Source organism: Eschrichtius robustus, chromosome 5, assembly GCF_028021215.1.
Source record: "Eschrichtius robustus isolate mEscRob2 chromosome 5, mEscRob2.pri, whole genome shotgun sequence".
NCBI lineage: Eukaryota > Metazoa > Chordata > Mammalia > Artiodactyla > Eschrichtiidae > Eschrichtius > Eschrichtius robustus.
In genome coordinates this window covers 7,334,161-7,351,857 of record NC_090828.1, presented here as the reverse complement: position 1 = coordinate 7,351,857, position 17,697 = coordinate 7,334,161, and the positions used below count along the sequence as shown (strand labels likewise).

At 58.3% G+C, this 17,697-nt stretch overlaps 1 protein-coding gene across 1 annotated transcript in view; it reads right to left on the bottom strand.

Moving 5' to 3' along the window:
* Positions 1-756: 756 nt before the first annotated feature.
* Positions 757-17,697, bottom strand: part of NGEF (neuronal guanine nucleotide exchange factor) — a 43,055-nt gene continuing 26,114 nt past the window's right edge. The window contains exons 4-13 of the mRNA XM_068544200.1: positions 14,597-14,757; positions 13,172-13,324; positions 11,754-11,883; positions 8,827-8,901; positions 6,578-6,667; positions 5,076-5,239; positions 4,449-4,604; positions 3,516-3,595; positions 2,642-2,746; positions 757-1,221 (exon numbers count right to left, since the gene is read on the bottom strand). Coding sequence (XP_068400301.1) covers positions 1,031-1,221; positions 2,642-2,746; positions 3,516-3,595; positions 4,449-4,604; positions 5,076-5,239; positions 6,578-6,667; positions 8,827-8,901; positions 11,754-11,883; positions 13,172-13,324; positions 14,597-14,757 — 1,305 coding nt within the window. The 3' untranslated portion in view covers positions 757-1,030. The remainder of the gene's footprint in view (positions 1,222-2,641; positions 2,747-3,515; positions 3,596-4,448; positions 4,605-5,075; positions 5,240-6,577; positions 6,668-8,826; positions 8,902-11,753; positions 11,884-13,171; positions 13,325-14,596; positions 14,758-17,697) is intronic.

The following is a 17,697-nucleotide window of genomic DNA, read 5'->3' as shown; positions in this document are numbered from 1 at the left end:
GCTTATTCTGTTTCTGGAGTCCTTCCACAAGTGGAGGTCCAAATCCACCCCCGTCCTGAGGCCCCAACCCCGGCTGCTGCTTCCTCCACGGGAAGCCTCCTTAGCCCTTTCCCTGGGACACACCCCCTCCACTGGGCTTGAAGGGGGCTCTTCTCTCCCTGCCAGACCGAAACACCTCATTCTCGTGCGCACAAGGGTAATAAAAAGTAGACCTTCCTCTCTTTTATTTTATACGTGATGCTTCTTTTAATGCAGCCAGAAATGATACTTGCTTTTCTCAGAACCATAACCCATAGAGGATGCAGTGACCAAGTCATTTCTTTACAACACCTGGGCTCCGGAAGGGGCCAGAAGATACGAGTTACATCCAGCCCATCAGGGAGCCAAAGGCGGCGTGGGCCCTCAGCCAAGCTCTGGTGGCCATGAGGCAGGCCTGGCCGTGCAGCCAGAGGCTGGCGGAGGCTTGGGGCGGAGGTGGACAGAGGCGGTTGGTCTCTCAGTCCTTTGAGTCGGAGACCAAAGGACACTCGTCAAGCTCATCAGGCAAGGGTGGTCCACCATCTGTGCACCTGGCCGATTCTAACGGCTTCCAGGGGAGAGGACACGTGCAGGGGTCATGACATCATCACCTTTGCACCTGCCCTTGGCCAGGGACACCCTGGGTCTGGGGCCTCTCAGTGCCTGGGAAGGGCCCTGGAGCATGCCCGTCCTCTGTCTGCCCCTCCCAAGAGACAAGAAGAGGTGGTTGTAACACTGTTTAAAATACACTTTTTCATTTACAAATGCAGCAGAGGAGAGACGTGGGCACCTTTTCTGCAGTTCGTGAGCGAGGGGCCGAGACACATGAGCACTAACCACGTAGCAGGGGTGAGGGGTGGAGGCGACTCCTGCCAAGGCACCCCAGCTCACGCCCTGCTGCCTGCGGCGGCGTCCGGCCTTCCCGCTGAGCCCCTCCGCTGTCTGCTGGGGGCTGCCCGCCACGACCTGCTCCCGCCCACCCACATCCCTCGGCCAGGCCGGGGGCCAGGGGTCACTGCCGAGTTCGGCTGCCCAGCTTCCGGCGGTCCTTATTCTGGCTGCGCTGAGGGTCATCCATCTTGTGGACACGAAAACACTCCTTGAGGTTCTGGGACCGAATCTTCGGATTCAAGATCTCCTCAGTCATGTTGCTGGGGAACCAGCCTCTCTCCTGGTCATGCAGGCGCTCGCCAAAGATCCACCCTGCGTAGGGAGGGGCAGGGGAGGGTCAGAAGCTCTCCAAGTGGCGCAGGCTGGGCCTCGCTCTGGCCTGTGTGGGGAGCAGAGGAAAGGGAGACGCAGGGGTCCAGCTGGCCTCTCCAGAGGTCCCCTGCCCTCAGACGCATTGCTGGAAATGCCCAGACCTGGTTTATCCCCCATGAGCTGGGCGCGTGCTGCCCTCCCGGGGGGCGCGGTGTGTGCACAGGGCGGGGGCAGAACCACTGCGTGTCCCGGATGTATTGACTTTGGAACCCACTCCCAAGCTCTCATGCATCCTAGGCTGCCCCACGTGAGGCCAGGAGACCCCAGGGGCCACCCCCAAAAGCACGAGGCATCGAGGGGCTGGTGGGGTGGTAGCTGACCGCGTGGTCCCCTGGCCTGGAATGCTACTGTCACCCTCTGGTTGGGCAGCCCCTTCTCCCTGAGCCTCAGCCTCCTGGGAGCTGGGTGCTCAGCCGAGGGTGGCCGTCACGAACGGGCCGAGTGCCCTAGCTCTCCACCCCTCACCCCCCATATCACAGTGTCTCTGCTGGGGGCCTGGGGCCCGAACCGCAGGTCCTGCTGGCAGGTCCTGGGGCAGAGCTAAGACCTGGGGCCTGAGGGCCAGGGGCACGCCTTCTGCAGGCCACGTGGGAGGGGTGTCAGGCTGTTTATATTTTGCGGGGGGAGGGGGAGGGCAGGAACCACTGTTCTCCCAATGCTGGGTGAGCCCCTAGGATTTAGGAAGGGCGGAAATGGCCTTCTCTGGAGGTCACCAGCCCGAGACTTTACAGCCAGGGTCTTGAAAAAGAGGAGGAACCGGGGTTGGGGGGGAGATGCTTTGTGCACTTTTGGGGATTTAGATTAGGAACAACTGATGTAGAAATAAGGGATCAATTTTTCAGGGGAGGGGAGTGAACCTCTGGCACTGATGCCAACAGCAGGAGTGGGTGGGAGCCCCGGCGGGTGGCCCTCTGGCCCATGTGGGGCTACAAGCCTGGTGGTCACAGGCTCATCTGGAAGCTTGTTGCAAATACGGGGTCAGGGTCAGCGTGCTCCTGGCCCTCATGCCTCCCACTGTGATGGGGGCTGATGCCGGGGCCGGATGAGGGGAAGGGGTCATGGAGCCAGGCGCTCGGCTGGGCCTCATGCTAAGCGGGGGAAGGCGGACCTCACAGCTCCGGGGAAGGAGAGCGGAGGCACTGGCAGAGATGCCTGCTCTATGCTGAGGAAAGGCCAGCGGAAGCCATGACGGGCAGAACGGTCTACGGGAGCAGAGAGGCCGCACGGCCCTGGGCTCTGCCTGCCTCTCAGCCGGCTCTTCTGTCTGCTTCTCCACCACGTCCCTCAGGCTGGGGCAGAGCCCCAGGAGGCCGGGGCAGGGAGCCTCGAGTGGGAGAGGCACCCAGCCCCGGGGCCTCACCATCCTCTGTCTTGTCCAGGATGTTCAGGATGTCGGCCAGCTCCAGCGTCAGCTCGTCCGGCTGCTGGGCCACGTACGGGTGCACACACTGGACCTGGGGGCAGTCTGAAGGGAGGAGAGAGGGGGGTGGCACGTCCTCATCACCACGGCACCCGCCCTGGTCCCTACACGGGCAAAACCTGGCCCCCCACTTCTGCCTCAGCAGTTAGCAGGGACACGCTGCCTGTCCAAGAGACAACGCAAACTCCCGCAGCAACTGAAAGGGCTCACTCAAGGGCGGGGTGTGTGGCTCCAAAGAAAAGGCCGTTAAAGCGCCAGGAGTTCTGAACAAAAAGTACATGGATACAGGGATGAACAGGCTGTGAGGGGCTCTTATTGAGACTTCAGAAGGAGCTGCTTGGTCCTGGGCTGGGCCCTGGGAGCAGTTTGGGGACAGTCAGGACTCGGTGAGCTGGTCAGGATGGCAGCGTCTCTGTCAGGCAGCTGGACTTGCGCCCTTTTATATTTTGTAAGGTTTTCAGACAACTGGCCACCCCAGAGAACACTGGCGTTTGCCTTCTGGGCCCGAATTCCTCTTGGTTTCCTTGTGGCATCTGTCACTTATGACCCAGTGGCTTTTATTTCTTCATTAACCATCAAAACGTTTGCAAAGCTCAGGCACACCCGTGTCCTCCGTGGGGTACTAAGCTTGCACTGGGGTGCTAGGGACCCCCGGGCAGGCGAAGCAGTCTTCCCAGCGGGCCCGCAGGCCCTTCAGGCAGAGTGCAGAGGCCCCCGAGGCTGACGCAGCTGTGACAGGCAGGGCCGCCACGAGGCTCCCTGGACCCTCCCTTGCCCCACCCGGCGGGTGCCCCCTCCCCAGTGGGCCACCTACCCAGCAGCCGGGACGTGAAGGAAACAAACTTGGTTCTTCGGTTGGGGGCCAGCGAGGTCATCCAACGCTTCATCTCGCTTCTGGGACAGGGAAGAGGACAAATGCCCCAACCGCAGAGCAACGGACCCCACGTGAGGGGACCCGCTGCGCCAGGCATCCAGCAAGCTGGCCACTGGGTCCTGCTCCTGGCACAGGGCCGCGGCAGGACAGCATGGACGGGGCCGGGAATCCAGCGGCGGGACGGGGGCGGAGCGCTATAGAACCTCCCTGGTACATCTTTAAAGTCAGTGGGTGAGGGTGAGCCCACGACACCCCAAAGTTAACCGAGAGGCGAGCCCTCAGCTGCCAGCTGCCCTGAGCCATGGTCCGTGGAATCGGGAGAGGCTGACGCCACCCCTGCCCCAGGCAGTCGGAACTGGACCGTGATGTGCAGGGCGACACCTGTGAGTTCTGGGTTGGGGGGTGCTGGGCACCGCACGGGGCTGCAGGGCGGCTGGCCTGGCAGCTCAGAGGGGCAGGTGGGCCTGAGGCCACACAGCGACAGTGGTTCGCTGGTCGGTCGGGCCCAAGGGCTCTACAACAACTCGTCAGAACAGAGGGGCCCGCCCAGAGACACACACACACACACACACACACACACACACACACACACACACACACACCCACACACCCACACACCCACACACACACACACACACACACACACACACACACACACACACACACACACACACACACACACACACACACACACACACCCCCCAACATGCTCGCCCCCGCTAACACTGCACAGGAGCCCTCCCGGCAGGGCCTGAGGGGAGGCAGGACAGGAACAGGGCGGGCGGTGTGCCGAGCCTGGAGCCTCGCTCCACCCGGGCAGGCGACAGGAGCCTCGCCCCGCCCGGGCAGGCGGCGGGGGCACCGGGCACTCACTGAGCGGATGCCTTCAGCATGTAGGTGGCCTCCCGGTCGTCCGCATTCTCGAGCAGCCGCAGGATGAAGACGTTGGCCAGCGTCTGGCCCTGGTCCTCCAGCTCCTCCACTCGCAGCAGGCCCCGCGGGGCCGAGTCAAACACCTGGTACTTGTCTCTGGGGACCGAGGGTGGCAGCAGAGGCAGGTCAGTCCCGAGGCGGCGGCTCGGATTTCCAGGAAACGCTGTACCCTGGCCAGCGGGGCCGGCACCACTGCTGCCACTCCTCACCTCCTTCCGGAAGCCCCCCACCTGACCGCCGGTCCCCCTCACCCCCGGCCCCCGCCCTCCACAGTGTGGACGGCGGACGAGGGGTCAGCACCCATGACACGGCAGTGGCCGCTCTGCCGAGCCCGCCCCAGGCGTCAGGCACTGAGCTGGACTCTCCCCGTCCTTAGGGGTACAGCCCCCGCTAGACAGGAGGGGAAACAGAAGCTCAGGGCGTTGAAATACACCTGCCCGAAGGCCCAAGGCTGGACCAGAACGGAGCAGACCTTCAAACCGGATCCAGAGCCTGGGCAACATCCCACCACCACGCCCGCCGCCCCCAGGCCGTGGCGACCCCCCATCCCTCTTGCCTGCCGCTCACCCCGGAATCTGCCGGCAGATCACCAGCAGGTCGTTGAAGAGGAAGAGGTAAATTTCCCGGAAGAGTTTCTTGGTCCGCAGGGTCCGGGATGTCTTGGGGCCTGACATCTGCTGCAGCTCGCCCTGCTTCAGCAGCCAGCGGGAGTGGGAGATGATGGGCACTGACTGCGTGAGGGGGGACGGCATCAGAACGGCTGTGCCCCTCCGCGCCCCCTGCCCCAGGCTCCCCTCGCGCTCTGACTGGAGTGATGACCGCGAGTAATGGTGTGTGAGGCCCGCGCTGGGCCCAGGACACGCGTGGTGCTGGCGGGAGGGACGGATGGGTGCTGGGCAAACATGGGAAGGGCGTGTGTGTGTGCATGCGCACGTGCCTGAGTGGGCAGGTGTGTGTCTGTCTGTTGTCTATGTATCTGTGTGTGCTTTTATGTATGTGTGCTCACGTCTGTGTCCACGTGTCCTGTATGTGTCTGTACTCACGTGTGAGTGTGTACACGTGGGTGCCTCTGTGTGTGTGTGTGTGTGTGTGTGTTGTCATCCTCCTACTAGGCTCAGCCTGTGTGATGCAGGATCAGAGGAGAGGCCAAGTTCACAGGAGAGAGGGGAGAACTGGGTCCCACAGGGCGAGGAGACTGGGATGGCAGGTCCCCACTGTGGCTCCGGGGCAGGCACCCAGCACCCAGCACGCGGCCCGCAGGTGGAGCTACGTGGGGGGCCCGGAGGTCTGCATCCTCAGCTGGGGCTCAGCTCCCAAACCCAGCATGACCTCAGGGACCCTCGGCAGGTACTGTGTACTCATGTGCCCAAAACCCCAGAAACCCAAGCCCTCGGGGCCCTTAGGGTCACTAATGCCTGAAGCTTTACACAAAGTTGGGGGAAAGGTCGGTAGCTTCAGTCAGATTTTCAAATCGCCCACATTTAAGAATCCCTGGAGCAGTCCATGTCACATTCTTCATGTGAGCTGACTGTACAAGGTCACACAGCCAGTAAGTGAGAGCAGGCAGCTCCCGACTCCCTGCAGGAGACAGTCTAGGCCAGCGGTCCCCAACCGTTTTGGCACCAGGGGCCGGTTTCATGAAAGACAACTTTTCTACAGATGGGGGTGGGTGGTGGGATGGCTCAGGTGGTAGTGCGAGCGACGGGGAGTGATGGGGAGCGATGGGGAGCGGTGGGGAGCGGTGGGGAGCCGTGGGGAGGCATGGGGAGCGGCAGATGAAGCTTTGCTCACTCGCCCGCCGCTCACCTCCTGCTGTGCAGCCCGGTTCCTAACAGACTGCAGACCGTTACCGGTCTGCGGCCCGTGGGTTGCGGACCCCTGGTCTAGGCCAATGTGACGGCCTGGTGACTGGGGGTAGGTGGGGCCTTCAGCTAAGGGGTCAGGGAAGGCCTCGGTGGAGGTGATACTGTGCTGAGACCCAAGGGCGGCCATTCAGCGAGCCCGGCCAGTGACCAATGCTCCGGGACAGCCAGGCTGGGGCGGGGACATGTGGCTGGGCCTGGGCTCACCTTGATCTTAAACTCCATCTTCTTCTGAATGCTGATCATTTGCTCCGTGCGGCTCATTTTCCTGACGCCCTCGTTGCATGCTTTTACCACCTGGGACGAGAAGGAGGACACATCAGGCCACCCGCAGCCAGCTGTCTCTGGCCACTTCCTTCGGCCCACTCAGGCCACAGCTGGTCAGTCTCAACTGGGTCTCAGTTCCAGTGTAGAAAATCAGAGCCTTGTCTTTGCTGGGACGTGAACTCCAGAGAACACGTAAATCGATGCCGACCCCTTATGTCACCTAAGAGAGCAGATTTCGACCAGAAGATGTCCTTTCTCATCTGTCAGACGGGAAATGCCCAAGGTCTGGGGGTCAGGATCCGTCACACACTGTGGGGGGAGCACAGAGTCCCCCCACCGTCCTGGGAGGCAACCCAGGTACCAAGGGGCCGAATGAAACCACATTTTCTGGGACTTCCGGGGACTCATCCCGAGAGACGATATCTGCACAGGATCTAGAACAGGGCCCGGCACCCAGCAGGCACTCAGCATCTAGGAACGAGCCCAAAGACGTGCGTACTAGGATGTCCCCTGCAGTGGCGTTCAGAGCGAGAAAAACTGTCCTCAACCTAAATGTCCGTCAACAGGGGTTGATTAACGCTCATCAATCCACATAACCCTGTACTCTGAAATCACGAAGAAGTGCAATAATTTTACACACACTAAAATGGAGGGAAAGGCCAGCTCATAAACCACAAGCCCACCTGCAAAGAATACAGTTGTGTGTGCAGGCGTCTGTTTGGAAAGGGGTCTGGAAGGGCAGGCGCCAGCATGTTGGCAGTGGGGTGTGGGAGAACTGCTGATCTCTACCATCTTCTTTTTGCTTATGAACAGTTTGTGGACTTGTTTGCATTCAGCATCATTTTTAAAAATTAAGGGAAAAAACCCACCTTTATTTAAAAAGATAAATAATGAGAAGCAAGCGTATACCTGGGAAATGAAAAGGAGATGAAAACAGAAAAGAACTTGAAAACAGAAAACACTTGCCGGTGCCCTGAGACCCCTTGGGGCCCAGTGTGGCCGGCTGCCCAGTGGGGGCCAGAATGAAGCTCCCACCTGATCAGGTGTGTGCGTTCCAGGGGTGGGCAGAGGGTCCCGAGAGATACAGCCTGGCTGGCAGGTCACTGACCCTCCCTGACCAGCCTGCTCGAGGCTCCAGCCTTTCCCCAACTAGGCTGGGAGGAGAGTGCTGTTCTTCCCAGTATCCAAAGGGTATAATTGCCAGAAGGATTTTGGTGGCCAACTGGCCTGATTGAGGGATGCGAGGAGAGGCCCCTGGCGGGGAAAAGACGGCATTAAGCTACGAAGTCCTCATGGCTCCATGTGGCTCCACGTGGCTTAGAACCACCACCTGACGCCCACTGGGGCTTGTCCTTTTACTAAGCTGCTGCCACTGGTACACTGAGTGGAAAGGACTTCCCAACACCAGGCTCTCGTCCATTTCAGGGTCACCAGCACGAAAGAGTGGCCCCTGCACGGCTGCCAGGAGTGGGCTCGCAGCTCCAGCGGACACACTGGAGCCAAACACACGAGACAGCGCTGCTTTAAGACAAACACGTGGGAACCGACACATTCACCGACCCCTCCCGCACAGCCCCTGCTCTGCCGGCAGCTTCCAGGAGGAACCTCTTCTCTCCGAGGATCAGGAGCGGAGATGCTTTCTCCACTCCTGGGCAGGAAGAGCCCAGGCTTGGCAGGGCCGGGGAGTCCTCTCGCGGGGACAGGAGAGGTGCAGCTCGAGGGCCGGGAGAGGCGGCATCGGGGGGTCGGAGAGGCGCACAGGGCAGAGCTGCATCAGGGCCCAAGAAGAGCCAGAGCCGGCCTCAGAGCGCGGCAAGGGAGGCAAGAGCCATGGCTTTTGACACTGGAAACAGGTAAGGACAAGCGTGGGGCCTCCGAGGGCTGCTGCGGGGAGTGCCTGGGCCTGTGGGTGGCCACAGAGCGGGGGTTGGCGGGAGGGTCCATGAACATGTCTGCAGGTCAAGAGCGCCCGGCCGGCCTGGTCCACCCCGCACGTCAGCAGCCTGGGGTGAGAAGGAAGTCCACCCGACTTATTTTTTGGATCCGGTGACTTCTCTGGATTGCCAACTATTAAAATGAATTTGCATCTTCCAGAGACACACGGGCACAGGAGGGGGCAGGACGGGAAGGCGGGTCTAGAGGAGGAAGACAGCTGACCGGGAAATGTGGAAAGAGGAAGCACAACTCACCAGCTCCAGTTCCTTGTGGGCATCCAAGGCAGTGCCTTCCCGCTCAGACCTCTCTTCCACCCTCTTCAGGATGTTCTGAGCACAGGCAAAGTCTGCATTTAGTTTCGTCACGTACAGCCATTCCTCCCCTCTCCGCCCCCTTTGGCAGTGGCAGCCTCCCTGCTGCACTGGTCCAAACAGCCTCGTGTTGCTGCAACAGCCGGGAGCAAAGAGCCCCACCAGTTACGGACTGAGGGCGGGAGAACCTTCCACCAGCCTAGGGCCGAGCATTGCACACAAGCCTTGCCCGGCTCTAAAGTGATAACCACGAGTCAAGGTCTGCATGAGGACTAACTACGAGGGCCAAACCCGAGCCCCAGTCTCCTTACAGCGAAGACCGAAGCAAAGGGGGCAGCCAAGTGCGGTGGGGAAGGGGGAGGGCGAGGTCCGATGGTGAGGGAAGGGTGGCTCAGGGCTGGCTGTCCCCGAGGCGGGTGCAACGCTTGCAGCATCAGTGGGGCTGCCGTCTGAAGCCAAGTAGCAGCGACCCCGTTAACTCGGGTCTTATTGATAAAGATGTCTTTTTTCCAGTAGCTGGATTTTCTTGAGTTTCGCCTATAGATTACAGTGTTTGCACTGGTCTCTGCCTCACTGTTCTCCCCGTGCCCGTATTTCTGATCTGCTCTCATTCCATGAAGAGGTTTGGGTGCGTCTGAGCACAGCTCACCTGCCTCCAGCTGCCCCATGTGGTGGCACGAACGTCCCCAGCCACCTGCTGCCACCCAGACACCAGGGTGCTGGGCATCCTTTCCACTCTCTCCTGAGCTCCAGACCAGACCCAGATCCCTCCCGCCTCTGGACGTCCCCCAGCTGCAGGCCCCCAGCCTCCCCTGTGCGGTCACCTGCCCCGCCTCTGCCTGCCAGCCAAGCCAGACACACGCAGTCGGCTCCGATGCCTCCTTACCCTCCCCCCCACCACCAACGTGGGGTCACCAACCCTGCCTGTAACCATCCCCCGGCTCCCAAATCCAGCTCCCAGCCAACAGGATGGCTCAGGCTCCACCTCTTCTCATTGGGATGAAACCCCATCTGACCAGGTCCTGCTCCTGGCCTCAGGCAGAGGATGGTGTGGCTTCTTCAGCCTGGTGCACGAGCCCTCCATGCTGGCCTCCTCTCTGGTGGGCCCCTCCCTACCTTCTGCGGTAACTGACGGGTCTACCTGGAGCACCCCGCCCACGTTCACCCCTCGGACACGCTGCCTCTGAACCTCAGTCCCCCTGCCCGCACCCTCCACCCCATGCCACCGTTCTCCTCGCGACAACATTAAGATAGGTCTTGATCTTAGTTTTGTTGGGTTTTATCATCCAGAAGTTAAGATTTTTAATGTATCACTATATACTCTTTTCCTATAAATTTTTTTCTCTGCATAATTAGGAAATGTAACTGTCTTCTGTTTCATTGTTTCCAAGTTTAAAAAATTCACATGCAACTCCTTCAGTCGCAGTGTCCTATGACTTGGGCTGGTCCCAGCTGTTCTCCCACCGTGCCATGGACCTCCCCCCACTGCCCCGTCTGGGCTTCTTTTGACTCGGGTTTCTTTGGTCCTAGGCCTCCGAGAGCCCCTTCCTCCCAGGCTCCGACCTCTCCTTTCCGATACTGCCCTTCTCCCATGGAACTAGCTGCCCATGGCCTTTGGCCTCCCGCCTGTTTGACCTCTGACCTCCCCTAACTGTGGGTCACAGGTCACCACCTCAGCCCATTCCTTTCTGAGCCACAGCCGGATCCACACCACCCACTTCATCTGCCTGGTGGCCCGGGGGTCCCCTCTACCCACCAGCATGCGGCAGGCACAAGGGCTCTCCGCCCTGTCTTGCTTGACTCTTGCAGACCCCCTTTCGGGACATCTCACCCTCTGCAGGCTCCCCCGACTCCGGCTCTCTTGGCCTGCCTCTTCCCTCGCCGCCTTCCTTCTCGGGCACGATGTCCTGAGGCTGGGTCTTGGGACCCCTTTCTCTCCATCCTTGGTGGTCTCTCCAATTAAATACCACCTTGATGCCGAGGGCTCGCACCCTGACTTCTCCCTTTGACTTTAAACTTGGATATGCAACGGCTCAAAGTCCTCCCAAGCTCAGCTGGTCCAACACTGAACCCCGCCCTCCCCGTGTCGGGAAACAGCACCAGCACCTGAGCTGCTCAAACCAAAGAGTCTCCTTCCCTTTCTCTCCACAGTAGCAAGCGCACAGCTCAGTCCACTGATTTCCCCCCAGGATCTCCCACCCCAACCTCCACGAACCCACCTTTCTTTCTTGAATTGCTCCTTAACCCCTTCTCCCATTTCCACTCTTGCCCTCCTGCCGACACCCTCCACACGGCAGCTGCTTTGAGCTCTTACCAGCGTCAACTAGATGGAATGACTCCCCATCACATTGAGGATAGAACCCAATGTCTTACCTGGCTCCTTAGGCCCCTGCTCAGCCTCTGCCCACATCTGCACACTCATTCGCATCATGTTCCCCCAGCTCACCACTGGCGGCCTGGTCTGTGAACCTTGCTGCCCCGGGGCCTTTGCATAAGCAGCTCCCTGTCAGATGAATAGCTCCTCCCTGTCAGCCAAGTCCTAGCTTAAATGTCACTCATCCGGGAGTCTTTCCTGATCCCCCAACTGGCAGTGGGCAGGCAGTCACCACCATCATGTCACTCCGTTTCACCGTCCTCAGCCATGACCACTTCCTGGTTGTGTGTGTGTGTGTGTCAATCTCTCCCCACCCTCCCCCAGAATGTGGCTCTGTGGAGGCAGGGGCTGAGTCCCCCACTGCTTGGCACACAGTAAGAGCTTAATTAGGATTTGTGGAACAAATGGACTTCTGGAAATGGAAAGCCAGCCTGGAATGACCAAAGGAAACAGCCTGCAGCAGGAGAAGTGTGTGTCAGGGGAGAGAGGCCGGTACCTGGACCAACAGCTTGAGGCGCGTGATCCTCTGGAAAGGCAGGATGAGGAAGGAGGAGAGGGGCAGCCCCCTGCACTTGGGGTCCAGCTCCAGCTGCGCGATCAGCTCCCGAAAGGCTGCCTTCTCCTGGCTGGGGACACAGACAAGAGAGTAGGTCTCTGGCTCGTGGGAGGCGCAAATCGGAGGGGGTTCCTCCCCATCCTCAGCCTCCTAAGAACCAGACAGCCCACAAGCACAGAAAACGCGTTGATTTCTTCCCTTCCCTTTTTTTTTTTTTAAAAAAAAAATGGAAAATAAACTGTTATTGTACAAGTCAGATAACAATAGTGACTTCACACGCCAGGCCCGTGAAGACTTAGCAAAATATGCTGTGTGTGGGAGGGCAAGAATTCCTTGCGTGGCCAAGACTATGAATCAGACTCAGGATTCGATGATTTACCCAGCAGGAAACGGTGGCAAGGTAAACCCACGTAATGACAGCAGCAGGCAGCGGGCTGGAGATGGCTGCAGGGAGAACCTGTGCTACTCCTGCCAGATGGGGATGTCTCGTCTGCAGATGGGCTGAGTAGTGGGAACCACTGCTGGAGATCAGACGCAGGCCCTGGACTGCCCGTCATTAGGGACACGGCACTCAGGCCCAGAGAGTCTGCTCTCACGGGCCACACCAGTGGACCCCTGGGCACTGCAACATCTAGAATCCCATTCTCCTGTGTGATTGTCTTCTCAATGTTCGTCCTCAAAAGTGGCATCCCGATTCCCTCAAATCCCAGTTTCAAACCCCAAATGTAAAACAGCCAAACCCCTGAATACTCAAACTTTAAAACATCCCCAGTGAACTACATGGCTTGATGGAAAGACCCAACGAAGTATAATGTCCAGAGGTCACTACTCGGAGAGTCCTTTGGTGCCCATGAGTGTGCTAAGAACATATCACTGGTTAAACTGTGGTTGAAACGTGGTACAGAAATGTGAAGGATTCAAAAGAGGCAAGTTAATGAAAAAACTCTCTCATCGACGGAAACCCCAAGAAAGTTTACAAAATGGGCAGATTAGTAAATTCAAGTGCTTTGCTGGAGAACCACCAAAAAGACTCCCTCCCCCCAACCCCTGCCTTTGTCTCTAGTTCAAACCACTTTCCTGCCGTCTTGGGCCTCGAGTTGTCCTCTTGGCCTCAAGCTCCCTTTTCTAAACCTCACAGAGCTCTGCACAGCCATCTGGACACAGGTCCAGTGGGCGCCACGGCTGACTGTCCCGGGGCCAACATTCCCCTAGTGACACCGAAAGCCCCAGAACGTGCCGGAGTTGGACGCTGTCCTGGGAAAGCAGAGACCCAGGGAGCACAGCTCAGTGTCAGCACAAGAGGAGGGGGCCGCCGGGGCCACGCCTGTGCGACGGCCCCGCCGCCCAGCCATACTCACAGCAGCTGCTTGTAGGTCCTCTCCTGGTAGGTCTGGTTGCTGACGTAGGTGATGTAGACGGAGAAGTGGTCGGCGGCGTAGAGGTACACGATGTCGCACACGTCCGAGATGACGATGTTCTCCTCCATCCGGCGCTCCAGCTCCAAGAGAAACCTGCGGCGGGCAGCGGCTGGCTTAGGGGCGGCTGGCTGCAGAGACCCGGGGCATGCCTCCACCAAACCAACCAACACGACAGGAGGCGGTCCCAGCCAGGTGGGCACATTCCGTCACATCGCGGAATTACTTGTTCAGTTTTTTAGGTGGGTAGTGACATTAGGAGCATTTTTAAAAGGGAGAGACCTCAACTTTCACATCCATACGGATGCGTTTACAGATGAAGTGAGATGACGATGGGGATCTGCTTCAGAATGATCCCGTGGGTGAACCTAGATGCTGAAGCGTGGGCTCGTTACACTGGTGTCTCTACTGCTGCATGTTTGGGATTTTCCATAATAAAATATAAATAAATACAAAAATAAATAGACACCCCTCCCCCAGCGGGGGTGAGCGGCAGAGACCGAGGGGTCTCCGAGGCTGCTCTGGTCTCAGTCAGCTCTCGCCTTCCTGAGCCTACCGGGTGGGGGGCTGCCACGAGGATCTGGGGGCTGCAAACGGGAAGGTGGGGTGTCCATGTGGAGGGGGACCGACTCAGGAGGGTCCATAGAGAGCCACATACAGGTGTGGATTTGCTGCTGCCCGCGTGCTATTTCACATCTGAACAGGCAGGGTCGGACCAGCTGATAAAAGCTGAGTTCTGCACTTTTAGCTGCAAACCTCCCCAGGCTACAGTGAAAAGGGTAAATGGATCTTTTATCCTAACGGAATGACTGGAGTTCATTTCTTCTTTGCAATAATCAGTCAATAGATGTCTATTCCTCCTCCACTTAAGCTCATCCCATCCTTCTTTGGGCAAAATATAAGTACAGTCCCAATCGCCACCTCCACACACTCTTGCAAACACCACGCAACCGGAGAAGAGAAAGTGTAAATCCAGGACCACGCTCCGCGTTGGCCCTCAGAGGGTCTCGGGCCCTGCACGCACCAAGCCAGGGCCTTGTGACATCAGGATAAAGAGCAGCTCACACGGACACCCCCGGACCAGGTCGTGACGCCCGCCACCGACGTGCCTGACTGTGGGAGACACACGGAGCACCTGCGTGGCCGGGAGGGACCTGCAGGCAGCAGTCCTGTCCAGGGGGGGCGCGACGGGCCTCGCTGCTGGGAGATCTTTGGATTTATGTATTTAGTTATATCTTATTACAGAAAATTCCAAACATACGAAAGCACAGAAGCCAGAGTAACAGGCAGTGCCACCAGCCCCGGACGTGCCCCAGGCGAGGAGGAGGGACAGGAAGGGGCCCCACGAGGACCGGGGCGGAGGCTCACCGCTCGCTGACGGCCATGACGTCCAGCACGTTGGAGAAGAGGATGTGCGCCTCGGACGGGTGCAGGATCTTCTTCAGGCGCTCGTTCTCCATGAAGTGGGACACCAGCAGGTTCAGGCTTTTGTAGTAAGAGGCCTCGGAAGTCACCAGCTCGAACATGGCCTGAGACGTGAGGAGGGCCAGCGGTCAGCACCCAGGACTCGTCTCCTCCCGCTCTCAGACACGTGCAAAGGTCCGATTTTATCTTAGTATTTTGGCCGCCATGCACGGCTTGCGGGATCTCAGTTCCCCGACCAGGAATCAAACCTGTGCCCCCTGCAGTGAAAGCGCTGAGTCCTAACCACTGGACCGCCAGGGAAGTCCCCAGATGCAAAGGTTTTAAAAGTGAAAGAGGGGCTTCCCTGGTGGCGCAGTGGTTGAGAATCTGCCTGCTAATGCAGCGGACATGGGTTCGAGCCCTGGTCTGGGAAGATCCCACATGCCGCGGAGCAACTAGCCCCGTGAGCTACAACTACTGAGCCTGCGCGTCTGGAGCCTGTGCTCCGCAACAAGAGAGGCCGCGATGGTGAGAGGCCTGCGCACCGCGATGAAGAGTGGCCCCTGCTTGCCACAACTGGAGAAAGCCCTCGCACAAAGGCGAAGACCCAACACAGCCAAAAAAAAAAAAAAAAAAGTGAAAGAAGGCTGCTGTCGGGGTCTGCGTTGGCAAGGGCGCTGCCATCCGCGGCCAAGACCGCTTGCCCCGCTCACAACAGTGAAGCCGGAGATAGCCTCGTGTCCAAGTACGGAACAAGGTCAAACACGAGGGGCCAGCCATCCGTTGGGTTCCCGACAGCTGCTAAGGGTGACTCAGGACTGTTTCCTGCTGCGGAATGGGTGAGAGAGTCAGCAGTAGAAGAACCCCACTTCTACACGCCCAGAAAAATGTCTGGAAGGAAACAGGCCATAATGTCAACCACAGGTGTCAGTAGGGGGTGGAATTTGGGGGTGACTTTTACTCTTTTCTTTTTACTCTTTCAATTGTCTAAAAATTGAAGAATGAGCATATATTGTTTCTTTCATGGTCTTATTTTATAATGTAATCGATAAAGCAATTTTCATTTTGAGAAAGAAAGAAGACAGAGAAAGAAATCCATAATCTGATAAGCTTTTTGGAGGCGCCTTCATTCTCTATCATGCTTATCACCTGATTATTGAGCCTATACAACAGCAAAGTAACCGGACCTCTGTTCCCTCACGTGTCATCTGTGAAGCGAGGGCAGTAGTTGCTGGTTCACCCTCCTTCCTCGCTCTCAAGCAAACCCATGACCCTTCCTGAGGCCACCCTGGGACCACCCTCACCTTCCTCTCCCCCATCTCTCTCTGCTGTTCCTCAGCTTAGGGTGGGTTCAGGTCTGGGCCCACAGTGGCTGCCCAGAAGGGACAGTGTAGTGGGATGAATTGTGCGCCCACCCAAAGCTGTGTCCACGTGCTAAGCTCCAGCACCTGTGAATGTGAACCTATTTGGCAAAAGGGTCTCTGCGGATGTAAGTGAAGGATGTCAAGGTGAGGAGACCATCCTGGATGGAGGGTCTAAATCCAATGACAGGTGTCCTTATAGGAGAGATGCAGAGGGAGACCTGGCAGACACACAGGGAAGAAGGCCAGGTGAGGACACAGGAAGAGACTGGACTGATGCTGCTTCAAGCCAAGGAACACCTGGAGCCACTGGAAGCGGAAAGGGGCAGAACTGCCAACACGCTGATTTCAGGCTTCTGGCCTCTACAACTGGGGGAGAGTAAATTACCACCCAGTTTGTGGTAATTTGTTACTGCAGCCCCAGGAAACAAACACAGACAGACAGAGGAGGGCTGGGAGATGGGACAGCGATGAGCGTAGGGGGCCCTGGTCCCTTCCCAGCGTCCCGACCACCCCACATCTCACTCCTTTGGGGTCCTCCGTCCTCCCACTGGCCAGAACCCTGACCCAGGCAGGGCTCCAGGCTCTGGCCACGAAAGCTAGCGCTCCCGGGGCTAGGAAGGATGGTGGCAGGAAGGGAGACAGGGAAGGGAAGAGGGAGGGAGGACCAGCATGTGTTCCAAACACACAAGGCGCTTTCTCGTTCCATCCTCACTGGTCCCCCAGGAAGGACATACAGAAGTTCGCATTTCACTAAAAGGAAACAGATGCAGAGGTTAAGTAATGCCCCAAAGTTACTGCTGGAGGGTGGAAGATTCAACCCAAGGTTTTTCCAAGTTCTGGGCTCTGCCCACCAGTACCCACCCCTGCCGACGTAGACGCAGGCAGAGCGGGGATTCGACGGCGTCTGCAGGTGGCCTGGCCTGCTGGGCAGCCATTCTGCTGCTTCCCTGCAAAGCTCGGACAGCCAACCTGGCAAAGTACTTTAAAATAAGCAACATATTTGTAAGTTGGGGATGCTTAACAGCATAAAACTGCCCAGCACCACTGAGAAAGTTCACACAGAGCTCACTCCAGGGTGGCCCACAAATGACAGACCATGGGCCACCATCAGAGGAGAGCCCACCGGTCCCCTAGTGTCTGTGCCTCACTCAAGACAGTGAGACGAGGCACTGAAACGAGCTGGCGGCCTCTCTGTAACTGTCCCCAGGTCACAGATGCTTGGTCTGCTTAAAGATACGAAACCACACAAGGCACATCCCGCTGGCCTCACTCACGGCAGAGCTGAGGCCTCAGCACGGAAGGCCCCACCCTCTGTCCTGCCAACGTCCAGCCAAGCCCTGCCTGGCAAGGCTGAGACCACGCTGGGCAGGAAGTTCCTGGAAGCATCTCTGTTACAGATGTTGAAAACAAATCACTTTCCTGCTGCTAAATTTAAGTTTCTTAAGAAAATGTCAGGCCGTTACAGCTTGCAAGTTCTAAGCAAATATAACTAAAAGAAACAAAACAAAACACCCCAAACTGAGACAGATGAGTGTTGCAGATACCAAGAGAGGAAAACATCACCATGGCCAGGACGCAGCCCCGCAGATAAGGCGTGTCTGCTAAACCACGTCGCCCTGAGCAACGCCTGTGAGGCACAGCTGTGGGATCACACGCGGGAAAGGCGCCCAGAGCCCTGACAGCACCACCATCCTGATCGCC